Source organism: Sphaeramia orbicularis, chromosome 24 (assembly GCF_902148855.1).
Source record: "Sphaeramia orbicularis chromosome 24, fSphaOr1.1, whole genome shotgun sequence".
Taxonomy (NCBI): domain Eukaryota; kingdom Metazoa; phylum Chordata; class Actinopteri; order Kurtiformes; family Apogonidae; genus Sphaeramia; species Sphaeramia orbicularis.
The window spans coordinates 26,075,528-26,099,229 of NC_043979.1; the positions used below are offsets into that span (position 1 = coordinate 26,075,528).

At 38.4% G+C, this 23,702-nt stretch overlaps 1 protein-coding gene across 1 annotated transcript in view; it reads right to left on the bottom strand.

Annotated features, from left to right (window-relative positions):
• The window catches only part of LOC115414959 (pleckstrin homology domain-containing family G member 3-like), a 32,029-nt gene extending 11,498 nt beyond the window's left edge, over positions 1-20,531 (bottom strand). The window contains 5 exon segments of the mRNA XM_030128339.1: positions 602-648; positions 737-806; positions 2,029-2,129; positions 4,351-4,778; positions 20,477-20,531. Coding sequence (XP_029984199.1) covers positions 602-648; positions 737-806; positions 2,029-2,129; positions 4,351-4,778; positions 20,477-20,525 — 695 coding nt within the window. The 5' untranslated portion in view covers positions 20,526-20,531.
• Between the last annotated feature and the right edge of the window lie 3,171 nt (positions 20,532-23,702).

The following is a 23,702-nucleotide window of genomic DNA, read 5'->3' on the forward strand; positions in this document are numbered from 1 at the left end:
GCATTTATACCGGAAAATGAGGACTGAAAAGAGCATCTAGAGTCTGATTTAACTGGACTAAAATGAGCAGCTGGAATCCAGTTCCTCCCAGTCCAAAAAGAAGAACTAGACTGCAATTCAACTGGACAGAAAAGAGGAACTAGGATCAGATTTCACTTGAAAAAATAGAGTATAATTTAACTACAACAAAAGAAGAGAGAGAAAAAAAGTCAAATTCAATCAAAAAAGCAGGATGAACCAGTGTCTGATTTAACTGGACTAAAAGATGGAACTGGAGTCTCAATCAACTGGGCTAAAAAAAAAAAAAAAAAAAAATCTGGAATCTGAGTCCAAGTAAACTGGAATGAAAAAAGAAAAATAGAGTCTGAGTTGACCACGAACAACTGGAGTCAACTAGACTGAAAGACAAACAGAGTCTGATCGTATGCATTAAAAAGAGACACTGGAGTCTGATTTGGGCTGAAATGGACTTGATTGAATCAGACCAAGAAGAAGAAATAGTGCAAGATGAAACCAGATTAAAATAAAGAACTAAGTAATAGTGAATTTGTTGATGGTTCCTGTCAGACTGTACTTGGTTTGTTCATGTAAATGAACTTACTTTGGGTAGTTGGTGCAGTACTGAGTGTAGATTTCAAAGTACTCGCTCTGAAAAGACACAAACGTCAACATAAACATAGAACACTAGTCACTGATAACAATAAACTCTGACTGACTGTTGTGTGGCATCTCTCACCTTCATGACAAAACACCTGGCAACGGCAACCGGGTCGTTGTCGCACAGATCCAGAGTCTGGAGCAGCTCGCTGCCAACAGGAAACAATGTCACCATGACGACAATGTCAGTCTCAACAGACACAAGCGCTTAATATCGCCACAGCTTATAAAAACAGATGCCATCCAACATGCTAAAACTATGGAGTTCATTTTATTTGGTGATTAGAGTAAATAAATAACTAATAATTATAAAAAAACATGAATAAAATGGAACCTCCAACTCTCACTGAGGATTTTATGTGGAAATGAAGCATTAAACGCAAATGAATGAGCTGAACAGGGTCGAAAGTGGGTGTAATATCAGCATATGACCAGCAGGTGGGGCTTTGGCAATTTTACTTTACACTACATGGTTGCATTTTATGTTCCAGTGTTTTTGATAAGATAGATGAAATATTCACCTGCTGAACTGAATCATAATATTCAGACACTGGCTTTAACACTTTAATATGGTATTACAATAGCATTACTTCATGCATTAATAAGTATTAACAGTTAACACTAATAAGTATTAAATGACTTTTAAGGATTTCCTGTTAGTTACTTTTGTCAGTAATATTAGTAAATATGTAATAAAAATGTTAATTATATATTTCAGCTGTTTCATGAAGAGAAAAATGGTCTAATTAATGTTTTTTCTCATAACTTATATGAAATATGAATTAATCAAGAGGTTTTAAGTATCATTTAACCTTTTTTTTTTTTCCAGTTATTAAATGTTCTTTGAGACCATTCTTTGGGTTGAAAACATGTCAAAACAGTACATCACAATTCCAAAAAAAGTTGGAACACTGTAAAATGTACATTAAAAGCAGAATGTAATGATTTGCAATTCACATGAACATCTTAAAATAAATGTTTGCACTAAGAAAATGTCCCATTTTAAGACAAAAATAAGGTAATAAGGTAAGGTAATGGTCATATGGTAATGACAGCAGCATGTCACATCAGAACATAGATACAAGCATCATACCTTCTATGTTCTGATGTGAATAAAATATGGGCTTATGGCACTTGATCATTGCATTATGTTTTTATTTACATTTTACAGTGTCCTAACTTTTTTTGGACTTGAGATTGTATGTTGGAAGATTGACAAATAAATTCACAATGATAAAACATATCTAAATAGATCTGAAACCGTCTTTTCTTAATTCTTCTTAAGTCTTACCATGACATACTGATCCATAATGAATAACATCTTTACTAATAATAATGTATGAACAATGTATGAGTTAATTAGTGTTGAACCTGTTGAACTCGTAGATGTCCTCGATGTTCCCGAACAGAGCGCAGACCTGCTCCGGTCGGATGGACAGGTCACCCTGGTCAATGATGTGGGCCAGATAGTCCTTCAGGAAAAACACCAAGAAAACAGGAAGAAAAGCATGTCACTGTCAACCTTTAACGAGAAATAAAACGTGTGTCTGGAGCCACAAAACTATATCTGTACGTCAAATGCCGTCTGGTGAAAATCGAAGTCACATCGATCGTAGAGGAGCTGATGCCATCACTTTGTCACAGTGACGGCTTTCATTTTTTATCTCAGTTTCATTCTATAAGTCTGAGCTGTTCTTATTTTCATAGAGGATTCCATCTCTAGTCGTTTGGAAATCTGACCCGATTCAAGGAAAACTAAGTCAAATGAAATGTTACAGTAAGTTTTTTACATTCAGACGACACCAGACTGTGTTCAGCTTAGAAAGATACTTGAACCATTTTCAACTTATTTCAGAGACGAATGAATAACTGATTTGATACAATTATAAGCTTATTAAGATATTTATAAATGAAAAGCATATTTTATTCATTTTGATTTAATGCTGTAAAAGCCTGAGAATAAATCAAAATTAGGTTGATTAATTTAACATTATCAGTAACATTGATCATAAATCCTTTTCTTTTATAGGAAGTTTAACCTTTTTACAATTTGAACTTCATTTCATCCACTGACGCTTAATCTGTATACTCTGCTGTTAGTTTCGTTTTTTTTTCCTAAGAAACATGTTGCCATCTTAATTAAGGAGCTGAATGAATAAACTTAATTATCATCATTGCTGTATTATTCGGTTATGATCTGTGTGTTGTGTTGTTGTCCTGGTGTGTGTAGTGTTGTTATGTGGAGGTCGGTGCTGCTTTATCTCTGACTGTCCTCCTGTTACATAAGGCTTTAATCCCGTCACTGCAAGACGTCTTAAGGAGTTAATTATAGATTGTCCAGAGGAATCATGGTCAGTTTGTCCCCAGGCTCAAACACCGGGTTCACAAACAATGAACATGACAGAAACAACCCATTAGGACATCATACTCTCAATTATAACTGTATATGGAAAGTATAACTTTACTAGGTTCATGTGAACACACACTCGTTTCGTTAGCGTGGTTTGATTAGTTGTATTTCCCTTTGTCTCCAGTAGGGGGCAGACAACTTTAAATTAAACAGTTATGAAGTCTGATGGTCTGATGATTAAAGGGGTCATGTTTTGCTAAACCCACTTTTTAGTCTTTGGTACATTTTTTGTGTATTTGGACCCTAACAGTTCATAAAGTTTGAATTTGAACCCTCCAGGTGTTGCAAAGCTATCTTTATCTTCATTCCGGCAAAAATCGAGTGGACTTCTACAACCCGTTTCAATTCCTTCTTAATTTGTTACATTTTATAACTAGTTACGTCATGACATTTGCAGATATAAGGTCAAGACTTCTGATGAACATTTCTCTGAGTACACCATAACTGTTTGTCAGCAGCAGCGGTTGTAGTCCATACTGAAAATGTCCAAACTTCGAGCTGATTACTTAAAATGTTCAGTTTTTGGTTGTATTAACAAACACAAGTGGCTGAACGGGACAGAACGCACAGTCAACAACCTAGAGGGGGTGGGGTCATGCATTTAAAGGGCCAGCACTCAAAACGACCTTTCTGGTGTCATACTCAGAAATAGGGTTGAAGATGGACCTGTGGAGTTGAATTAATGAAGAATTCAGACCCAAGCATAGCATTTACAGTTTGTAGACCACAGGGAAATGTTTTAAAATGCATAATTCCATCTAAAAAAAAAAAGCAAAATATCACTCCTTTGAGATATCAGTAGGTTGAATTATATGTAATTATTGTAAATAAATAAACAAATAAATAAAAATATGACCACAGCTCATATGACAAGGTTCTGGTCCAGTCGGATCCAGAGAGTGTTCGTTTCCAACCACTTCCTGTTCACCATGATCCACTTTAGTTCATGAACATGACCACACTGGCTTTATATAAGGCCATTAGCAGCAGATTTGTAAATCATATCTGATGTCATTAATCTTTAATCCAAACAATTTCAGATTCTTAGAGATGAAAACATTACCTTTAAACCCAAAAACCTAAAACTAAAATCAAATTACGACTGATTTAAAACTGCTCTGTTCATCTGAATAAAAGTAAAAACCAAAATTTTTCAAAGATAAAAGCCTGATGGGATATTTTACTGGTTTAGTCACACAGTCCAGTTAACTCTGTGTCTGTATCTGTAGTTATTATCTTTCCACTTCCTGTCTATGTTCCGCCCCCCACCATCCATTACCCACCTCTACAATCATGCGCAGGTCTCTGACATACATCCTTTCGGTCTCAATTATCTCCATGACAACCCGGTCCAGGTAGGTCAGCTGTGGGTTCGGCGCCATGATTTTGGTTCCAAATGGACCAGTCTGTCGACGACTTGCACCTCGGTTTGGCGTCGACTCCTTGACGCTCCGCCCCTTCCTGTCAGGTTGCTGTGGGCGTGTCCAGGGCTGCTGGTCCTCCGCAGCACCTTCCTGGGGGCTCAGGTGGAGGGCGATGTCCGGGTCGGAGGATCGGGATGGAGGTGGGGTAGGGTGGTCGTCTCTGGAGGATCCGGACCCTGAGGACAGGGTGGAGACCAGGCTCACGGGGCGGTCGGAGGTGTCGGACGGCGTGGCGGATGGAGCACGCTCATTGCTGCTGATGGAGGCAGTGGAGAGGCGGGGCGACTCTGTAGGAGAGGGAGGAGTTAAGAGAATAGTGACTCACAGAGGTAATGGGTTTAATGAGACCAGGTCCCTATAAACCAGGTGTAGGAAAGAGTTCATGTGGATCCAACAGAGGGATAAGAACAGCTGAGGTTGGGGTGTTCATGAGTCCGTCTGATGAACAAACATCAAACTCACTTTCACGTCTCTCATGACATGAACCCAAAACAACAAAACCACCTCTATCTGGAAAACCCCATCATCTCCAGAATAAGCCTGTGGACCCCCTGTGATCATCTGAGACCCTATAAGGGGGTCCAGGACCTCAGGTTGGATCAGTGTGGCTTAAAATCAGCCGATAACTACAAACCATGGACATGTCTGGATAAATGCAAAGTGAGTTTGTTAAATATGGTCGAACCTTAGAAGGATGAGGTACTGGACCTATTAGTGTTTATGCCATATTTACTTTTACAATTTTTATTATTTTCTTTCTTTCTTCTTTTAGTCCTAATCCTGATCTTTTTCCAACCAGAACCACTTTGTTTTTGTGTCTAATCCAAACCAGACCGTAGGAGGGCATCATCATCACCTGGATAGAACAGTTATGTACGATGTTGGAACATTATCTGTGTATTTTTGACATAATTCATCCATATATCTGGTTTGGGAACACCGTTTATATCCAAAGCTGTATTTCATTAAGAGGCAAACCTGTGAACGAAAACCCTACAAACATCAGACATACATAATTTAATGAAAAATGGAGAGGTCGTCACTCGGGGTTTGTACACATTTTTCAAGGTCAAATTCAAGCACTTTTAAAAGGTCATTTTCACATTTTTCCAGCACAGCACTTTATCACACATATGATATAAAGTTTTATTTTTCATAATGTATCACCTCTCTGTAAGTCGCTTTGGCTCAGCATCTGACCTGGCAGAGTTAATAATACCAAAAATAAAAAAAAATAAATTAAAAAATCACATCAGAGTTATAATTGCAAGCACTTTCAAGCACTTAAACTAAAATTCAAGCACTTTTCAGACCTTGAAAACAACACTGAAATTCAAGCATTTTTAAGGATTTCAAGCACCCGTATAAACTCTGGTCACTGATCAAACTCGGCATTTCTGAACTGTTCTGAACAACTGGTTTTTACACATTTTCATCCACATTTCATAGAAGAATCTGAGCTTGATGTGAAACTACTCTTTTCCTGGTGAGCTCCTGGTTTATTTCAGTTTGACAATGGTCTGCTTTGTTAGAAAATCTTTAAATATGATACCACCTCTGTTTTCCACTGGGTCCTGGGCAGTGGCCGGCGATCCAGGAAACTTTATCATCACCTGTTCATCATTTAATTGGTTTATTGATTAGAAAATCCATCAAACACCATCGTGACCAGATTCACGTCTCAGCTTTAGTGAAGTAAAATATTTAATGATTGGTCAAATCATTCCACCAGTGTCATCAGCCAATCACAGATCAACACATAATCTCTCAAATTGCATGCCAATCTGATCAATACCGATTGGTTCATTCCAGCTGACTCATTTATTTACAGTCGGTGTAAGAATGGATTGACCAGAGGATGTTCCCCATTATCTGGATCGCTCTGCTCTGATTGGTCTGTTATATGGATAGCTCTGCCCTGATTGGTCCATTTGCTGGGATGCTTTACTCTGACTGGTCTACTTACTGGGACCCCTCTGATTGCTCTTTCATTGGTCAGTTTTCTGCTCTATTAACATATTCTGTCTCCGGTTAATGGCATCACATCTGTTAACTGTTGGTAAATCTCTCAACGTCCATATTCATCAGCCTCTGAACTGTGACTGAAAGCAGATCTGGTTTCACCTAAAGGACCAGGATATCGTCAGAACATAACATGTCCACCACGATGTGGCATCAAAACCAATAGGACAATCAATTTTACCTCTGGAATTAAATTATCTCTAACAATATACACCATATTTCAGAAGCTCTTCGTGCCTATTCTGTTTTGTATTAACTGGAGTTTCTCAGATAAATGAACACAAAGGTTAGATCTTCCAGTCAATGTTGTAAAGGAACTAGTTCCACTTAACTGACTATTGTTGAAATATTAAATACATGTATTAGAAACAGTGACTGAGACAAATTCAATATATATAAAGTGGTTTCCGAGAGCTCCATTGTTTGGTCATTCTCTAATCTGTATCCTTTATTCATTCATTTTCCAAACTTAATCCTCCAGAGCATGGGTCTCAAACTCATTTTCTTTCAGGGGCCACATTCAGCCCGATTTGATCTCCAGTGGGCCGGACCAGTAAAATCATAGCAAAATAACCTATAAATAATGACAACTCCAAATTTTAGCCTTTGTTTAGTGTAAAAAAAAACCCATTAAATTATGAAAATACTTACTTTATAAACTATCCAGACAAAAAAGATGTGAATAACCTGAAAAAACTGAAATTTCTTAAGAAAAATAAGTGCAATATTAACAATATTCTGCCTCAACTTATCATTTCTACATGTGCATTATGGATTGGATCTACAAAGACACTAAACACTCAGTAACAGGCAGAAAACTGTTAAAACTGTGCTTAATTTTCTTTAGAAATTTCAGGTTGTTCATATTTGTTCAGGTTATTCACATTTTATTGTTGCAGGATAGTTTGTAAATGTAAATATTTTCATAATTTGATGGGTCTTTTTGTAGTAAAACAAAGACAAAATTTGAAGTTGACATTATTTATAGACATAATGTAATATTTTCTTCACATCAAACTGAGAAGAAAATATGGAGTCATTATTTTTTGTAGGATATTTTACTTCAGATCATATTGGTCTGTATGTGGAACCTGAATTAAAATGAATCTGTGGAATTTTTGCACTTTGCAAATTCATCCCAAGGGCCGGATTGGAACCTTTGGCGGGCTGCATTTGGCCCCAGGGCCGCATGTTTGAAACCCCTGCTCCAGAGGGTCAAGGGTGCTGGTGAAGGCATACACCCTGAATGTCTCCTTGTCTCTGTCTTGACACCACAAATTATTTGGTTCTTGCCAAGATAAAAAAACACACTTAGATTTAGAAGTGTTAGATGATTTCTTGTTCTAAGAGTTAATTTCTTATTTTAAGTGTTCATACATCTGTAGGCACGCTTATTTCTAGATTTAACAATCTTAATTCAAGAAATCTTGTCAAGTGAAATTATCTTGCTGCATGGACAGATATTTCACTTGTTTTGCGTACCTTTTCCTCAGATTTTTTTTTAATCTTGTTTTTAGACACCCTTTTTTGCAGTGTAGTCTGAAACAATACTAACTGATATGGACTAAAACTGACATCAGCGTAATTCAACGCAGTTAAACGTCCAGCAGAGGCAGTTTCACCTTTTAGCGTCATGACAGCTTTACACACAGTTAGTGTTAGCATTAGCATTACAACAACAGCTAACGACGTAGGGACCAATCATAGCAGAGCGTCCCCCCAGCTGATCTATTACACCACCTTTTATTCATCCACAGGTCGGACACTGTGCTCAGTTCTAATGGAAAAACTTGAACAGCATGATGAGGATTCATGTGTGCTCATGTGGTCACGTGAAGTTTGTGTTGGGAGTTGGTAATTTGTTGACATTAGCTCTATTGGCCTGTGTCCATGACAAACACAACACACTAAGTCGAGGACTCGCACAGATGACAAAGCAATAACCGAGCTGATTGGTTGATTCTATGCAAACAAAAAATATAAAAGTTGGTGGAGCCTCTGGGACACCAAACACTTGTTTTAGAACCAGTGATTTCCAGCCAGGAGTTTGTGTTTCACAATTTTACTGTCACTGCGTAAGAGACAAAACATCAGCCTTTTGTATTACATTCAATGTGATAGAAGTGTGAGATATAATTATAATATTAATCAATATCAATATCAACAATAATATTTGATCAGTTTGAAAATAGATGTCTGTGAAAAACACACTGATGGTTGAAATGAAATGAAAATTTATTTGACAAAAACTGAAGGTTCTGGGATGGATGGTTTAGACTGTGGTTTCAGTTTTACCTCATGATTAAGAATTGGAAAGAAACTCAGCTGGTTTGAAACTAAAACTGAGAAAAACATAAAATTAAATAAAAAAATCACATCCCTTGCTGAAGATGCTGACTTTGTCTTCTGTGTCGAAGTTAAATATCTTGCTTATCACTGTATAACAGTATTTTACACTATGAGCTGTTACTGTCTTTCTTCTCTAAAGTGTTGGTTTTAGTGTCTTTAACCTGCAGAATCTGTATAACATGATTTTTTCCTGAAGAAATAATTTTTTTGTAAGATTGCTGATAAGGTGATGTCTGCTTTTCTCACATAAAAGATCATCAGATGCATATAAGAATATTTATGTAAGTTTCTACTCTGTGCACCCCACTCTATGGTTAGAGTTACTATTAACACAGATAAAGGGTAAAACTGATTGGTTTCTCTGAAATGATGACTTTAGACACTGAATTATAACCATCAGTCTGTGATGTTCTGAAACAATTTCTGAACTCTGATGTGCAGTCAGTCTGATTTATACAGATGCTTTATTACACTAACTTATGTTAGTGTGGATTTAGTCTAAAAGTGGGGGCCACAGTCTGTGGAGTTACTGAAATACTGCAGCGTCACAGATGGATGTACAGTTAGGAACATGAGGACTAGAAATTTGAGCAAAACTGGGAAGAGTTTGGGAGGAATTCCACTACATTTTATGAGAGGACTGTGGATTGTGATTCTGTGTCAGAAGATCCTCATATGATCTTTAGACGAGACCCACAAGACCTCGATATTATGCATTTCTGTGTCAATTTTCTGCATGAAAATCTGTGTGAAAGGGCTTCATGTTCCTCCACTAGCTAATGTCAGCTAGCAACAACAAATGACCAGTTCAACACAAACTCCACAAAAGCTCCTGTCAATCTGTCAGACTGAACTGTGGTATCAAACTGTGACAGTTGAGATAATCTGTGTTAAAATTGTCTGACGTCCTAAACATCAGCTTCAGTGTTTTCCATCATCGCTGTTCAAAATGTCCGCCCCGCGACTTTTCGGTTGGTGATGACGTACCGGATAAACGCCGCTCAGCCGATTTAGCTACGAATCTGAAAAGAGTGAATCCACCTGAGACGGAGACAACACAGACATTCGGAGGTCAGAGGTCAGCAGTGGTACAGCGCCACCTGCAGGACACTGTTCACACTGAAGTAGACATCAGAAGGGGCTCAGTCAGACTCTCTAAACAGGACAAAAGTTTTAAGACACCTCCATATACATGTTTAAATCATAACCTACACTTTAAACTGTAGAAACACTGCCTCCCTCTGTTGAACAGTTTTTTCTTCCCTCTGTGGTGTAATAACAGCCACATGCTTCAGAGGCTTTAGTCTGTTCTACTTGTAGATTTCAGGGATTTATGATTTATTTTTGGCCTCATCCCCAGTAAAAAGCAACAGAAAACACTAGAAATGCTTACTCAGTCCAAACACACATTCTGTCTCCCTACATCGTCTTTATGTTACATATATGTGTCATACATGTGGAAACAGACGCTGACAAACCGCAGCTGATCTGTGTCTCTTTAAAAGACCAAAGAACTACAAACAGGAAACAGAGTCAGTTTGAAGCAAAACACATTCACTCCAACACACAGAGACCCACGGACACACACACACTCCGGCGTCCGTTAGCTCTGACTGGCTGCCTGCCAGGGTGAAGTCAGCGAGGCGTTCACTGACCCAGCAGGAAGGGAATTTACAGCTTTGGACACTTCAACCTGATAAGAGCAGCAGGCAGCCAATCAGAACACAGCATTTACATTCAAACACACACCTTCAAGGGGAAATCACACACTTGAACTTTGACCTGCGGCGGTTAGACCACGCACAGAAACACACAAACTGTAAACATACTGTTGAACCTCATGTCTGAACACACTAAAGTTTAAGGATGCTTCCATTCACTGCAGAAAAGAAAATGTAATGTGATGTTCAGGGTTTAAATGAGCACTAAATCAATGAAATGAGTAAAACAGTAATGAAAGCAAAGAAAATAATTAACAAAACAAGCAAAAAATGTAACAAAAATCTGTGCATAATCACAAATAAATAAAAACTTAAAGTATGGGACAAAATTAACAAAATTTAATAAAAGTAGAATATGAACAAATAGTCAAGTCACAAAAGTCAACAAAATAAACAAAAACTGATGAAAAAACAACAAAAACAAAAAATTAATAAAATAATGTTTCATGTTGTGAATGAACTACATCAAACCAGACTGTCATCTCACCAAACCAGCGGTGGACGAATGCTCGTCTCAGCCGCCGCTCATCACCAGCACTCCTGAAGGAGATGCGGATCTCCTCCTCCGAAAAAAAAACCTCACCACAGCAACCTGTCCTCCTCCTCCAGGTCCTCCTCCTGATCCAGATCCGGACAGACTCCGCCACAAACTCCTCTGATACCCCATCACCCAGAAAACCCTCAGAACCAACGGCTTTAGATGTTTTTACTATACTACAGAGAATAGGGTTAGTTTTCCCAGTTGTTTCAGAGACGCCTGAACACTGCACTAGTTCAATAGACTGGAGAGACCTGGACCCCAGACACGATGAGGGAGGAGATATGAAAATACAGGAAGCAGGGGGTGGAGATACACGGACACTACAGCTCCCACAATGCTTCTCAGCACTATAACGCTGATTCCACGCCTCCTCGTACAGAGTCCAGACTTTCTACAGCTCGTATGTGCAGTTCATGGACTTACTAGGACTGTTATACATCATCTATAAGATTGAAAATAGAACGTATGAAGTCTGTTGGCTCAAGATTTACAACTGTTAAATAATATTCTTCCTTAATATTTGTCTGGATCATTAATACCATGGAAAATTTGATGACATAAACAGGGAAAAGTCTGTAACAGAGGAAAGTTTTTACAGAAAGAAACATGATGATGAATAAAACCAGGTCCTCCAGAACCAGAACTGCACAGACCACCTAAACCAAGACCAGACCAGACCAGAAACGAGACCAGATCAAAGATGTGTGTCAGTTCCGTGATGTACAAGCTTCTGTTACGACAGGTGAAAGTGGATGTTTTGTAACATGAGACGTTATGGTGGATCTGAATAGAAAGTCGTCCTCCTGGTTCAGACTCTGCTGCCTCTGTGGTTTTATTTTCCAACCCTCATATGTACCAGTGAAGTCCAAAACCCTGAGCTGGAGGTTCATGAGCTTCTCCTTCCTCATCTGTCCAGGTTTGGTGTTTGAAGTGAGGTGTCCTGCAGATGCATGACCTTTAACTTCCTACGACCACTTTGAACAAACAACAGAAGATCGGGATGGGGGTCAACACACCTGCAGATAGGCTCACATATTCACAAATACAACGACAGACCGCACTAAGACCTATCGTGTCAGATTACGCTCTAACCCTTTTAAGACTGCCATTATAACAGGTCGCATAGGTGTCTTCATGTTTTCTTTACAATAAAAAAGTGTCAGAAAATGTCTTTTTCGCCAGTTCGTTTGTACCTTTGTTTTCAGGAAGAACTTAACTTTCAATATCTGACTATAAATTATGATTGTTATAAATAATAAATGCTTAAAACAGTGTTTTAGTAAAAAAAAAAAAATCTATTATCAGAAATAACTGTAAAGGTCCACAACAAAACTTTTTGAGATTGAGGAAATAACTTTAATCTATTTAACTTGTCTCTTTTCAGTTTTGGACAGCACTGTGAATTGCCCTGTGTATGAATTGTGCTATACAAATAAATCTGCCTTGCCTTGCCTATTTATCTGCTCAAACACGCTTTTTGGTCTTGAACATTCAGTATCTATATTATAGCTTCATATTTTTTGTTCTTTACGGGCATTTTTTAGCTTGTATGGAAGTCTTTGAATCAAGTTCCTTTCTACTTGAAATGGAGTCCCACATTGCCGCCGTATAGCGTTATATTGTCGGAAAGTTTAGGATTTCAGCTTTCCGATGCCATTTGAATTTTGTGGATACAGGAGTTAGAGTAATTTGAATGCTGTAAAGTGCAAAATGTGGCGCCAGAGAGACTGCTGTTGTTAAAGGGTTAAACAGTAACGATCATCATTATTCTATCAATTTACATTTTATCTAGAGGCTGAACATGATACAAAAAAACATAAAATTATACATTTCAGAAAAATGTGACATTTTAGGATTTTTATGCATACATGTGGAAAACAGCCCAAGAGCGCCATGTAAACCTTAATCAAGAAGAACCACATTTGGTAAATACACGTAACATATCCAGATGCACTAATAAGCCTCGGAGTCAAATCCTAAACACAACAGGAATGGACTGAATGGGCAGCTTTTGGCATTTCCAGTCATACTTTCACAAACTCCTCCTACAACTAACACTATTAGACCTTACAGTTACAGAAATAAAGGTCTTTGTCGTGTGGCGTAATTACACACAAAGTTATGGCAAAGACATGAAATACTAATAAAAACAAACCCTTGAGTTCAACAGGGAATTGGTCCTTGTGTCTGTGTTTTAACATCACTGATTGGACTGAAATGTCAATATAATGAGACAAAATACTTGCTGTGTCAGACCACATGGAGATTTTAGCACATGTCCATGAAGTTTACCACTCCAGCTATGATTCAGAATAAAAAGAGACGACTGGAGAAAAGAGTATTGGGTCCTGAAAATACGCTTCTGTCTCTTAATTGCAGCTGAAAGTTGTACCAACGATCAGAGATGATGGACTGTTCTCTTCACAGTATGGAACGGTTCACTTCCTGTCTCTGGTCAGAGGGGTGGAGAACATCACAAGCATTACTTGATCATAATTATCTATTATAATGCTTGTTTTTATCACCCCCAGATCACATTTTTGTTGTGAAATCTCATGAATGATACAGTGAGAGGCCTAAAATAAAGTCCACTTCCTCCTGACACAAGTACACCTTAAAAACATAATTCTATTGTCTAGACCAGGGGTGTTCAACTCGTTTTAGTTTAGGGGCCACATGCAGCCCAATTTCATCTGGAGTGAGTCGGAACAGCAAAATAGTAACATAACAACCTGTACATATTAACTACAAATTTTTTTACTGTTTTAGTACAAAAGGTTTCAGTGCAATTTTAACAATATTATGCCTCAGCTTCTCATTTATATATGTGCATTACAACCTACAGATCGGAGTGGATCTACAAATGCACAAAAATTTAGTAACAGCAAAATATTGCTAAATCCCCTAATGGCATAATAATTGTTCTTTGTCGTTTAGATTTTTCACATTTTTTGTGAAAGAATAGATAAAATAAATGTAAATGTTTTTGTCATGTAATTGTATTTTTTTCACACTAAAAGAGAAATATCTACAATTGTCATTTACAAGTCAGGCTATTTTATTAATTGGTTGTTATGTAGCCAATTAATAAATAGCCTGACTTGTAAATGACAACTGTTGTTATGTTAGGTTGTTATGTGGGGGCGACACGGTGGTGCAGTGGTTAGCACTCATGCCTCACAGCAAGAAAGTCCTGGGTTCGATTCCAACACCAGTCGACAGGGGTGGGACCTTTCTGTGTGGAGTTTGCATGTTCTCCCAGTGTCTGCGTGGGTTCTCTCCGGGTACTCCGGCTTCCTCCCACCATCCAAAGACATGCACTAACAGGTTAATTGGTTAATCTAAATTGCCCATAGGTGTGAATGTGAGAGTGATTGTTTGTCTCTATATGTTCAGCCCTGCGATGAACTGGCGACTTGTCCAGGGTGTACCCTGCCTTCGCCCCTATGTAGCTGGGATAGGCTCCAAGTGACCCCCGTGACCCTAGTGAGGATAAAGCAGGTTCAGAATGAATGTTATGTGGCACCGTGGACTGATTTGGTCCTTTGGCGGGTTTTGGCCCGTAGGCTGCGTGTTTAACATCCCTGGTCTAGATGTTTATTAGATGTGCATCTGGTGGAAAAAGTGTCCAGTTTTTACTTGAGTGCTGCAAAGTCAGCTGAAATCTGTGAAACCTGTCACTTTGGAATCAATAGAAACTCATCTACGGGCAGCATTATAAAGGGGCGGGGCTTTGCAGAACCGTGTGACCCTGTAAAAGGAAGTCACCCTGCAGTGAACCACCTCGTTCTTGAGACTCAGTCCTTTAAAGTGAACTGAAGTGAGTGCTGTTGAAGCCACTGCAACAACAGCTCCTGCTGGTGGTTAAGGGTCAATATTCACATCTTACGAAATATCACAAATTCTGTCAGTAACACAGGGTGGAAGTTAATGTTTGGTCCGACACTAATAACATTAATTTTAGCAGCAACACAGTCATAAAACAAATCAAAAGCTTTGTTGCTACCAAACCACCGTCTCAAAGTAGATCTTTTACATAATTTTTGTTTTGTTACGTCCCTTTCTCTATAAACTCTTCCAGAAAACTACCTCCAAAATACCAGGAAATGAATCCACACCTCATATCGCACTGACTGATAAAACCAGTACCGAGACCCTTTTGGGAAAGCTAACAGATGTGCATATGTGGCTGTGTTTACAGTGAAAGTTCAGCTCCATAACTTCAACCTGTTCAGTGTTTTCTCATGTGATTCTCAGGTTGTTTATTCACTGTGATGTTTCAGTCGTTATCATATTATTTTCCTAAAATCGTCATAAGATGCAAATAAAACATCCTGACAAAAGCCAATGGTTTTTTGATGATGCTTCTATCTGCCCAGCAGATGTTAGCCTGGCGGACCTGGTCTCTGGTTGCCAGTCGTCTCCTCACCCTCTGTGGGCATTTGTTTATGTGTTTGTTTGTTTATGTCCCGGAGCGTCTCAGAAAGGGGGCGGGGCCAGGCGGCTGTATAATGGATGTCTGTTCTGTGACACAACAAACCCCTTTGAAACCACAGAGCTGATCTGAGACCAGCTGCGACACTGCATCGCCACGTCTGACTCATGATTGGCTGCAGGAGGCAACGCATCACTTCCTGACAGGTGGAGAAATGAGCAGGTGGACGATGATGCAGCGTTCCCAGAATTCAAGCTGCTCTGTCACAGTGAGAACAGTTTGGACAATGATGAAGTGTAAAACTTTTCTTAAAATCTTTCTTTAACCCTTTGTACGCTGATAATGATGAGCAGATCACACACCTTCATCTGCGGTGTGCGTCTGTGTGTGCGTTTAATCCGTCTAATGAGGATGAAGTCGTAAATCCTTCACGGCGAGAGGAGGATTAAATGTTACAACCAGCAGACACACACCAACCACTTCAACCTCCACCTGAACGTTGGCTCTGCCCACACCTGACTGGCAACGCCCCCTGTGGGCGGGGCTTCCTAACCCCTCCCCCAGGACCACTAGTGTAAATCAACATCATATCACAACACCTGTTTTATGAAATCCGTTAGTCGTTTCCATGGTGACTGAGGGTTTGGTCAGGTAGTCTTTACACTTGTAGACCTTCCTCACATCTTTTTGTACCTCCATTTATTTTTCCCTCTTTCCTTCCTTGCCTCCTTTTAAACTCCATATTCCTTCTTTCCTTCCTTTCCAGCCTTCCTTCTTCCTTCATTTTTATCCTCCTCCTTTCCTTCCATCCATCCTTTTGAACCTCCTCCTTCCTTTGCTTCCTTTATAACATCTTTCCATCCTTTCTTTGTTACCCTAACCCTTACCTTCTTCTCTTATACTCATTCCTACCTCCTTGCCTCCTTTTAAACTCCTTTCCCTTCCTCCCTTCATTTCTTTAAACCTCCACCTTTCCTTGCTTCTTTTTTTAACCCCTTTATCACTTTCCTTGCCTCTTTTTTTTCTATTTCATATCTTCCTTCTCTAACTTCCTTCCTTCCATCACTATCCACTTATCTCAAATCTCTGAATCTACCGTTGAATCCTCAATCTCAAAGGTGCTGAGTTACATTAAATAAATGCACAGGGTTCCCGCTCTTTCCATGAAATTATTTTCCAGGACATTTTTCAGCCGCTACAGAGACAAGTTATCACATCATATGCTAATCCATTCCCCTGTCCCCCTCATTCTTTGGAAGTGTTCTTTTCTACAGTTGTACCTTGCATTTACCCAGATTGTTTCCATGTTTATTACTAGGAAATCTGATGTGCAGTCTATCTATGGAAAATAACTACGACAAACGTGTCATAGAATAATGCAAATATGCCCACAGATTACAGTGTAGCACTTCATTAGCCTGACAAACTGGAGTTACAATGTTCAAATGGACAATTCCTATCTCAGCTTTCTCTTCTCTTTTACTTTCTCTCCTGCACCTCCTCTAAAAATATTTCTATATTTTCAATAAATCACTGAAAAACACTTTCCTTTGTTTCATCACAAGTTTAGGCATACAACGTCACAAGGCAAGGGGAGGATAAATAATTTTCCAGGATAACTTCACTGTTTCCAGGACATTTGACCTTTTTTCTCATTTTCCTTAGCTTTTCCATGACTGGAAAATTGGCCAATCATTTTCAAGGTTTTCCAGATTTTCCAGGATGCATTGGAACCCTGATGCATTTTTTCAACCAAATCTAACATTAGTTAAAGACTAGTGAACATAGGTTACACTAGGAGTAAAGGTGACCACTGACGAGTAAAAGATGCAGGAATTAAAACCTACAAAATAAAAATAATACCAAATATATAACAGTTAAAGTAAACACATTCAGTGACTGAACGGTCCTGAGGTCAGGTGCAAGTACCGCTAAAGCCCACTGTGGTCCTGAAACCAAAACAGGTTCAGCCCTGTGACCTGGATGAGGATGTGGCCTCATCAGGTACAAACTCTGATAAAAACTAGTTCAGGTCTAACGTCCACATCACAGCCTACAAGTGGATGAGTTATATTAAAAGCTGATCTGAGGCCAGTTTATTTTAGAAGGTCCTGACACTCAGAACCAGAAGAATTCAGGATGAAGTAAAGAGAAGCCTCCACTGTCCTGGTTCTGGACTAAACAGAGAAACAGGAGACTGAGTCTAAAAGGAACTGGTCCGTCAAGTTGTACCTTTGGTAAAAAAAACCAAACCAAATATGAACAATCGGATACATTTACACAAAGATGTTTACATATCAGTTTAGATCCGTTTGTGGTCCTGACTGAGGTCTGGCAGTATTATTATGGTCCAGATGTTCTGCTCTATCACCAAGTCCACTCCTTCACCGCAGGGTTAGAGATGAGCCTGTATTATGTGTTATGAGTGTACAATGGTCGTCTCTAAACCAGGAGATAAACGTTGCTTCATGTTGCTTTTTCCCCACTAAGATTTAATAAACTTCTTCTTCTCCTGTCCTATTCTGCACTCTGTAAATATCAGGAGTGTTATCACTGGTGTGGGGTTTTCACTTCCCTTTTTCTCCTTACTGTTGCCTTTATGATTTTATTGTGTGTTCTTTGTGAAACCGTTTCTGCTGTGTTTGAATAGGACCTGGAAGAACAGATCTGAATTTCAATGGAGCCTTCTGGAGAAATGAATATTCACATAGTTACTGCATAATACTAATTTCCTTTTACCTCACACTATGGTAAGGTTTAAGGTTAAATTAAGATTACATTAAGGTTTGTTGGTCTTTGAAGGTAAAAAATTAACCTGGTATTTAGCATAAAATACAACCATATACGTAAAAACCTCTATATTTAATGCAATCACCAAAGATAGTTTTGGAAAGAGTGTATTTTCAGCCAAAATAAAACAATTAACTTTAGACAAAACTTTAAAAATATGATATTTTAAAGTGAACTAATTACGGAAACAAATACGCTTAGATTCATTTCACTGATTCAGACTCCCAATTCTAGGTTTAGAAATTAAAATATACTACTGGTTGACAGTCTCTGACAAACTCTGACAACTAAAAAAAAGCTGAGGCTGTGTTTAAAACATGACATGTGACCAGAATCCATTGAGTATCAACCACCAAATAAAGTGCATTTAAGTCATCAGTGTCAGTTCAATCAACAAACGAAGCATCCAAACATTTTTAGGGATGATTTATGTTAAACTGCCCACTGTTTGTATAGAGTGAAAACACTCAAATGACAAAATAAAGATACAAGTTTGTACTGTTGTGAATATTGTGCATTTCTTCTTGTTAAAACTGAAATTATTATGGAATAAATAATGATTTCAGAGCTCCACCTGAAGACAGGTCACAGGGGATACCAAGTCACACATATGATCTCACATGATATTATACATGTAGGTGATTCCTACTGATTTAGATTCTCAGGATGGATTTGTGTCCTGTAGCTGATTATTCGGGTCTGGTCTTAAGAAGGACCAGATCAGAGTTCACACCACACGTCCATAAGAGCGTATGTTATTATTGACATACCTGTCCATGGTTCAACACTAAACACAAACACATCAATAAACCGTCAATAACACCAGTCAAACTGAAACAGACGACCATGAAAAGTCTGAGCCTACCTTAAACACAGCAGTCTGCGACCTGAGGGATCTGGACCTAGACCTGAGAGGCAGACTGAGGTCTGGATGTGCAGACTGGTCAGCTCTGACCGGAGGGGGTGTGGTTTAGGGTTTAATCCAATTAGACTCAGTGTGAGCAGCCGAGGTGTTAAAGCTCCACCTACAGGACGCACACGGAATGACCTCTGACCTCTGAGTAATGACATCAAAGCAAACGAATTATAGCCCCTCATCTCTCCTCCTCCTTTAGTACCTCCACCCTCCTTCAATACCTCCTCATGTCCTTATCTCCTATTTTCACTCAATATTTTCCTTCCTACCTTTCTTACCTCATTCTTTCTGTTCTTACTTCCCTCTTTCCTTCCCTGCTTTCTTCCCCTCTTTTCATCCTTCCATCCATCCATCCTTACCTCCTCATGTCCTTACCTCCTTTTTATATCCTTCCTTCATTGTCTATTTCACTACCTCTTCATCTCCTTACCTCCTTCTTTCCTCCCTCACCTACTTCTTTTTCGTCTCCCTTTTCTTTCACTACCTCCTTCTTTCCTTCCTTACCTCCATCTTTTCTTCAATAGCCCCTCATGTCCTTACCTCCTCTTTCATATCCTTCCTTTCATTACCTCCTTTACACCTCCTTGTGTCCTTACCTCCCTCTGTCCTTGATCACCTCCTTTTTTCTTTCCCTCCTTCCTTCCTCATTCATTCCCTCCTCCCTTGTCATCCTTCTTTTCAACCTCATCTCCTTTCCTCTCTTCCTGTCTTCTTTTGTTTCTTCAGATGATTGACAGCTGTAACAGATCAATCAGTAACCGTGGTGATGATCAGATCCAATGGGTCTGACGTCATCATCAACTCAAACTGAGCTCGTATTAAAGCCAGACTGGGTTGAACAGATGTCTATTGTGTGGCTTTATTAATGGGGGGGCCGACACCGCCGGCTCCCTCCACTGCCGACCGAACACGATGACCACAAAGAGGCTCTGTCACCGCAGACACACAACACAGACCACAGACTTACAACACAAACAAACTGCTCTGGTTCAGTTTGACTTCAGACCTGGCCCAAGTTTCACAGCGGAAACCACACAACCCAGTGACAACAAATAAAGAACTGAAAACAACCAAACTGTACTTGGTCATTTCGAATCACAGTAAATCTGACTTTACAGACATGAGAACACAACATGAAAAACACAAAACAAATAACAGCTCAAACACAGTGGAAATCCCGACATGACAGACCCTTACAGGTCAGTTCTTACCTTCACCCATGGCAACGTCATTTGACGAGTCAGCAGACCCCTCAGGCATTGCACGGTGACCTCTGACCCCACGACGTCAACCTAAACAAGACAATCATTGTTAGTTTAATCCTGATGGACTGAAATACAGAGCAGGTCAGCGAACATATCGTCAAATGAACACACTGTCAACATCAGGTCATTAAACACAACAGATACACATGCCCATTTGATCAGAACACAAGGAACATTAAGTTATGATCATTAGGTGGATGATTTGATCGCAAATAATCATAAAAAACATTTCATATTAGTCAGTACTGATGATACTTAAGTGTACTCCTGCTGGATCTGCAGAAGAAAAGCAGATCATTATCATGTGATGATATTTACATTTATAAGTTAAACCAGATCTTTTCACATGATTCTGACACGTTGATGTTGTATCCCAGTGTTTTTCAACCTTGGGGATCGGACCCCACTTGGGGTTGACTGGAATTTCTAGTAATTGATAAAAATACAAACAAAAACGTACAAATAAAAATATACGGTGAGTTGAGAGAGACAATCACCATCCATAAAAGACATGACAAACTCTGAAGCTGAAACTGAGGCACTGGGGTACTGTTTATCTTCAAATGTTCATTGTGGTCAGTTTCAGATGCTGCAGCTCTTTCATCATTCATAGTTCGAGTTATTGTTTGTTCAGTATTAATTGTCAGCCTTGTAAATACAAGCTGGACTGACTGTACATATCCTGACCACGGAAAATCAAATTCTCACTTTGTGCAGTAATCTACACCTGGCTTTTCTGCCTCCGTCCATAATAATTATATTATGTAGACTAACTGTCGTCTAAAATTAACTTTGATTTGCAACACAGTATAGCAAACTGTTACATGATGAAAAACAAATTAATTTTAGCAAAAAAAAAAAAAGTCTCAGATTTGAATGTCTGGGGTCGCCAGAAATTTGTGATGATAAAATGGGGTCACGAGCCAAAAAAGGCTGGGAACCACTGCTGTATCCTGAAAATAAAGCAGCTTGTAAATTGAAGAATACCAGTTGGTCAGTAATGTCACATGACTGTCATCCTGTTCACACTGTTCTTTCAGTTTATCTCCAACAATGACTCTAGTTCATCTTATTTTAAGATTAACATCTTATTGTAATGTTTACACTAAACATGAGACTTTTCTTCCAGACTCCGTTTTACATGTTTCTGACATTTCACCAACTGTTTACAGCTGATGCTGATGATGCATTCAGGGCCACTGTCGAGTCAGCTCATCCTGAAGGTCAGTTCTGTTTAGACGCTGCAGTGAACGCCTCATGGGCTGCTGCTTCATTTAAGATCTATTGGTTTGATCAGACTCTTCCAGGACGGTGTCTTTAAGACTGGGTGGGGTCACTGTTGACGTCAAACTTTATGATGAACATGAGGTTTAAACTTACGGACGTGAACCTCAGACTGGATCTGTCCTCTGCTTTCAAAAAACACACTTCCAACTCAACTTCAGCACTTCTATAAGAGTTCAGATTATGTTAAAAAAAAAAAAAATCCACATTTCAAGACCTAAGGAGTAATGTCCTCAGTAGCACTGAATGCAGCACGTTTTCTACCCATTTTATTAGCAAAGATACATTCAAAGACAGTGGAAACATAGAACTTCATGACTGGACCTGGGTGTGTTTAATTAATGAAGGGAAAAAAATGGACATGCAACAACTTTAAAGTTTTTCATTAATTAATTATATTAATTGAGTTTTGGTATAAACAGAACCTCAAAAAGCTAATGTTTTAAACTGGACAATAAAGATGAAAATGACAAATGTAAACGAATACTGTAACCTTTTTGGTGACTGTTTTTTATTTTGTTGATGATTTTGTAGATTATGTAGATGCTGATTAGTTTTTGTCAAGTTGATGCAACATATGATCAGATCATATGACTCGGCTGCACAGTGTACGCTTTTAATGTTAAGAACTGTAAATCTACAAGTATGAAACAGTTGTGATGCTGTTTGATTTTTAATTTTCTGATGACATAAATCATAAAACTGACGCCCTCAGGCACCACAGAAGAGGAGCAGTATGTCTGAGTTGTGTGTTAGTTGTAGGTGAGAAAAAACCAGACTGACAACCTCGGGCTGATAACATCAGGTTTCATCTGCACAAACAAAAACACAACACTCTGTTCAGGCAAAGCAAGCAGGCTTCTTACCCACAATCCTCAGCAGCAGAGACCGCACAGCCAGAGAAACATCATGTGATTGAGTCAGTGAAGGTGAAAAATATTCATGAGAATGTGTTTGGAAAAAACTAACCCTCAATATTTAATAGAGTCAAATTCAATTAGGTGGAAATGTTGAATCAAAGCTGTTAAAATTATAGTTAAATCTATTGTGTTTTTTTTTTTTTTTTTTTAAACTTTGCAGTTCATTCAAATGTTTTTAAGGGATTTAAAACTATCGAGGAGGAATCTATGAGGAGTTATTTTATTCAATTTGACTTAACATCTAGTCAGGTTTAAATAAACAGTAAAAACACATCATAATAAATTAATGTAACACATGGACACAACTTTTTAAACCATCAAGCGTCATCAAAATTTATTCATCAGCCATTATTTAAAAAAGCAACCATATAGTGGAAATTTAAAAGTTACAGAAATCATAAATCAATCACTTAAAAATGAGTCTCTTCTATTTAACCAGAAATGTTTCTTTCAACAATGATGTAACACATGGATCACCATCAAGGATGGAAGGATTTTCTTCATTTCTATGATTAATGAATTTGCTTATTTTACATTACAGAAATAATTTTGACTATTTTTCTGTATTTTATTGCCTCTCAATTTCTGGTCATTTTGATAATTATTTCTTCCATTTTATTGATAAAATTGCTGATTTTTTTTTCTCAATTTTATTTGTTATTCAGTTCATTTTCTTCATTTCACTGATTATTTACTCCTTAATTTGTTCGATCTGCTGATTATCTTATAATTTTCTTCATTTTGCTCATTTTGCTGATTATTTTCTTAATTGTTGATAACTGATATTTTCTTCATTTTCTGTTCACTTCATAATTATTTTGCAAATTTTGATTAAACTTTTCATCCATTTCATTGGTTATTCAGTTCATTTTTCTTCATTTCATTGATTGTTTTCTTGTCTGTTCAGTTTTCTGAATATTTGGTTGGTTTGACAACAATTTTCTTAATTTATGTTCTTTTTGATGACT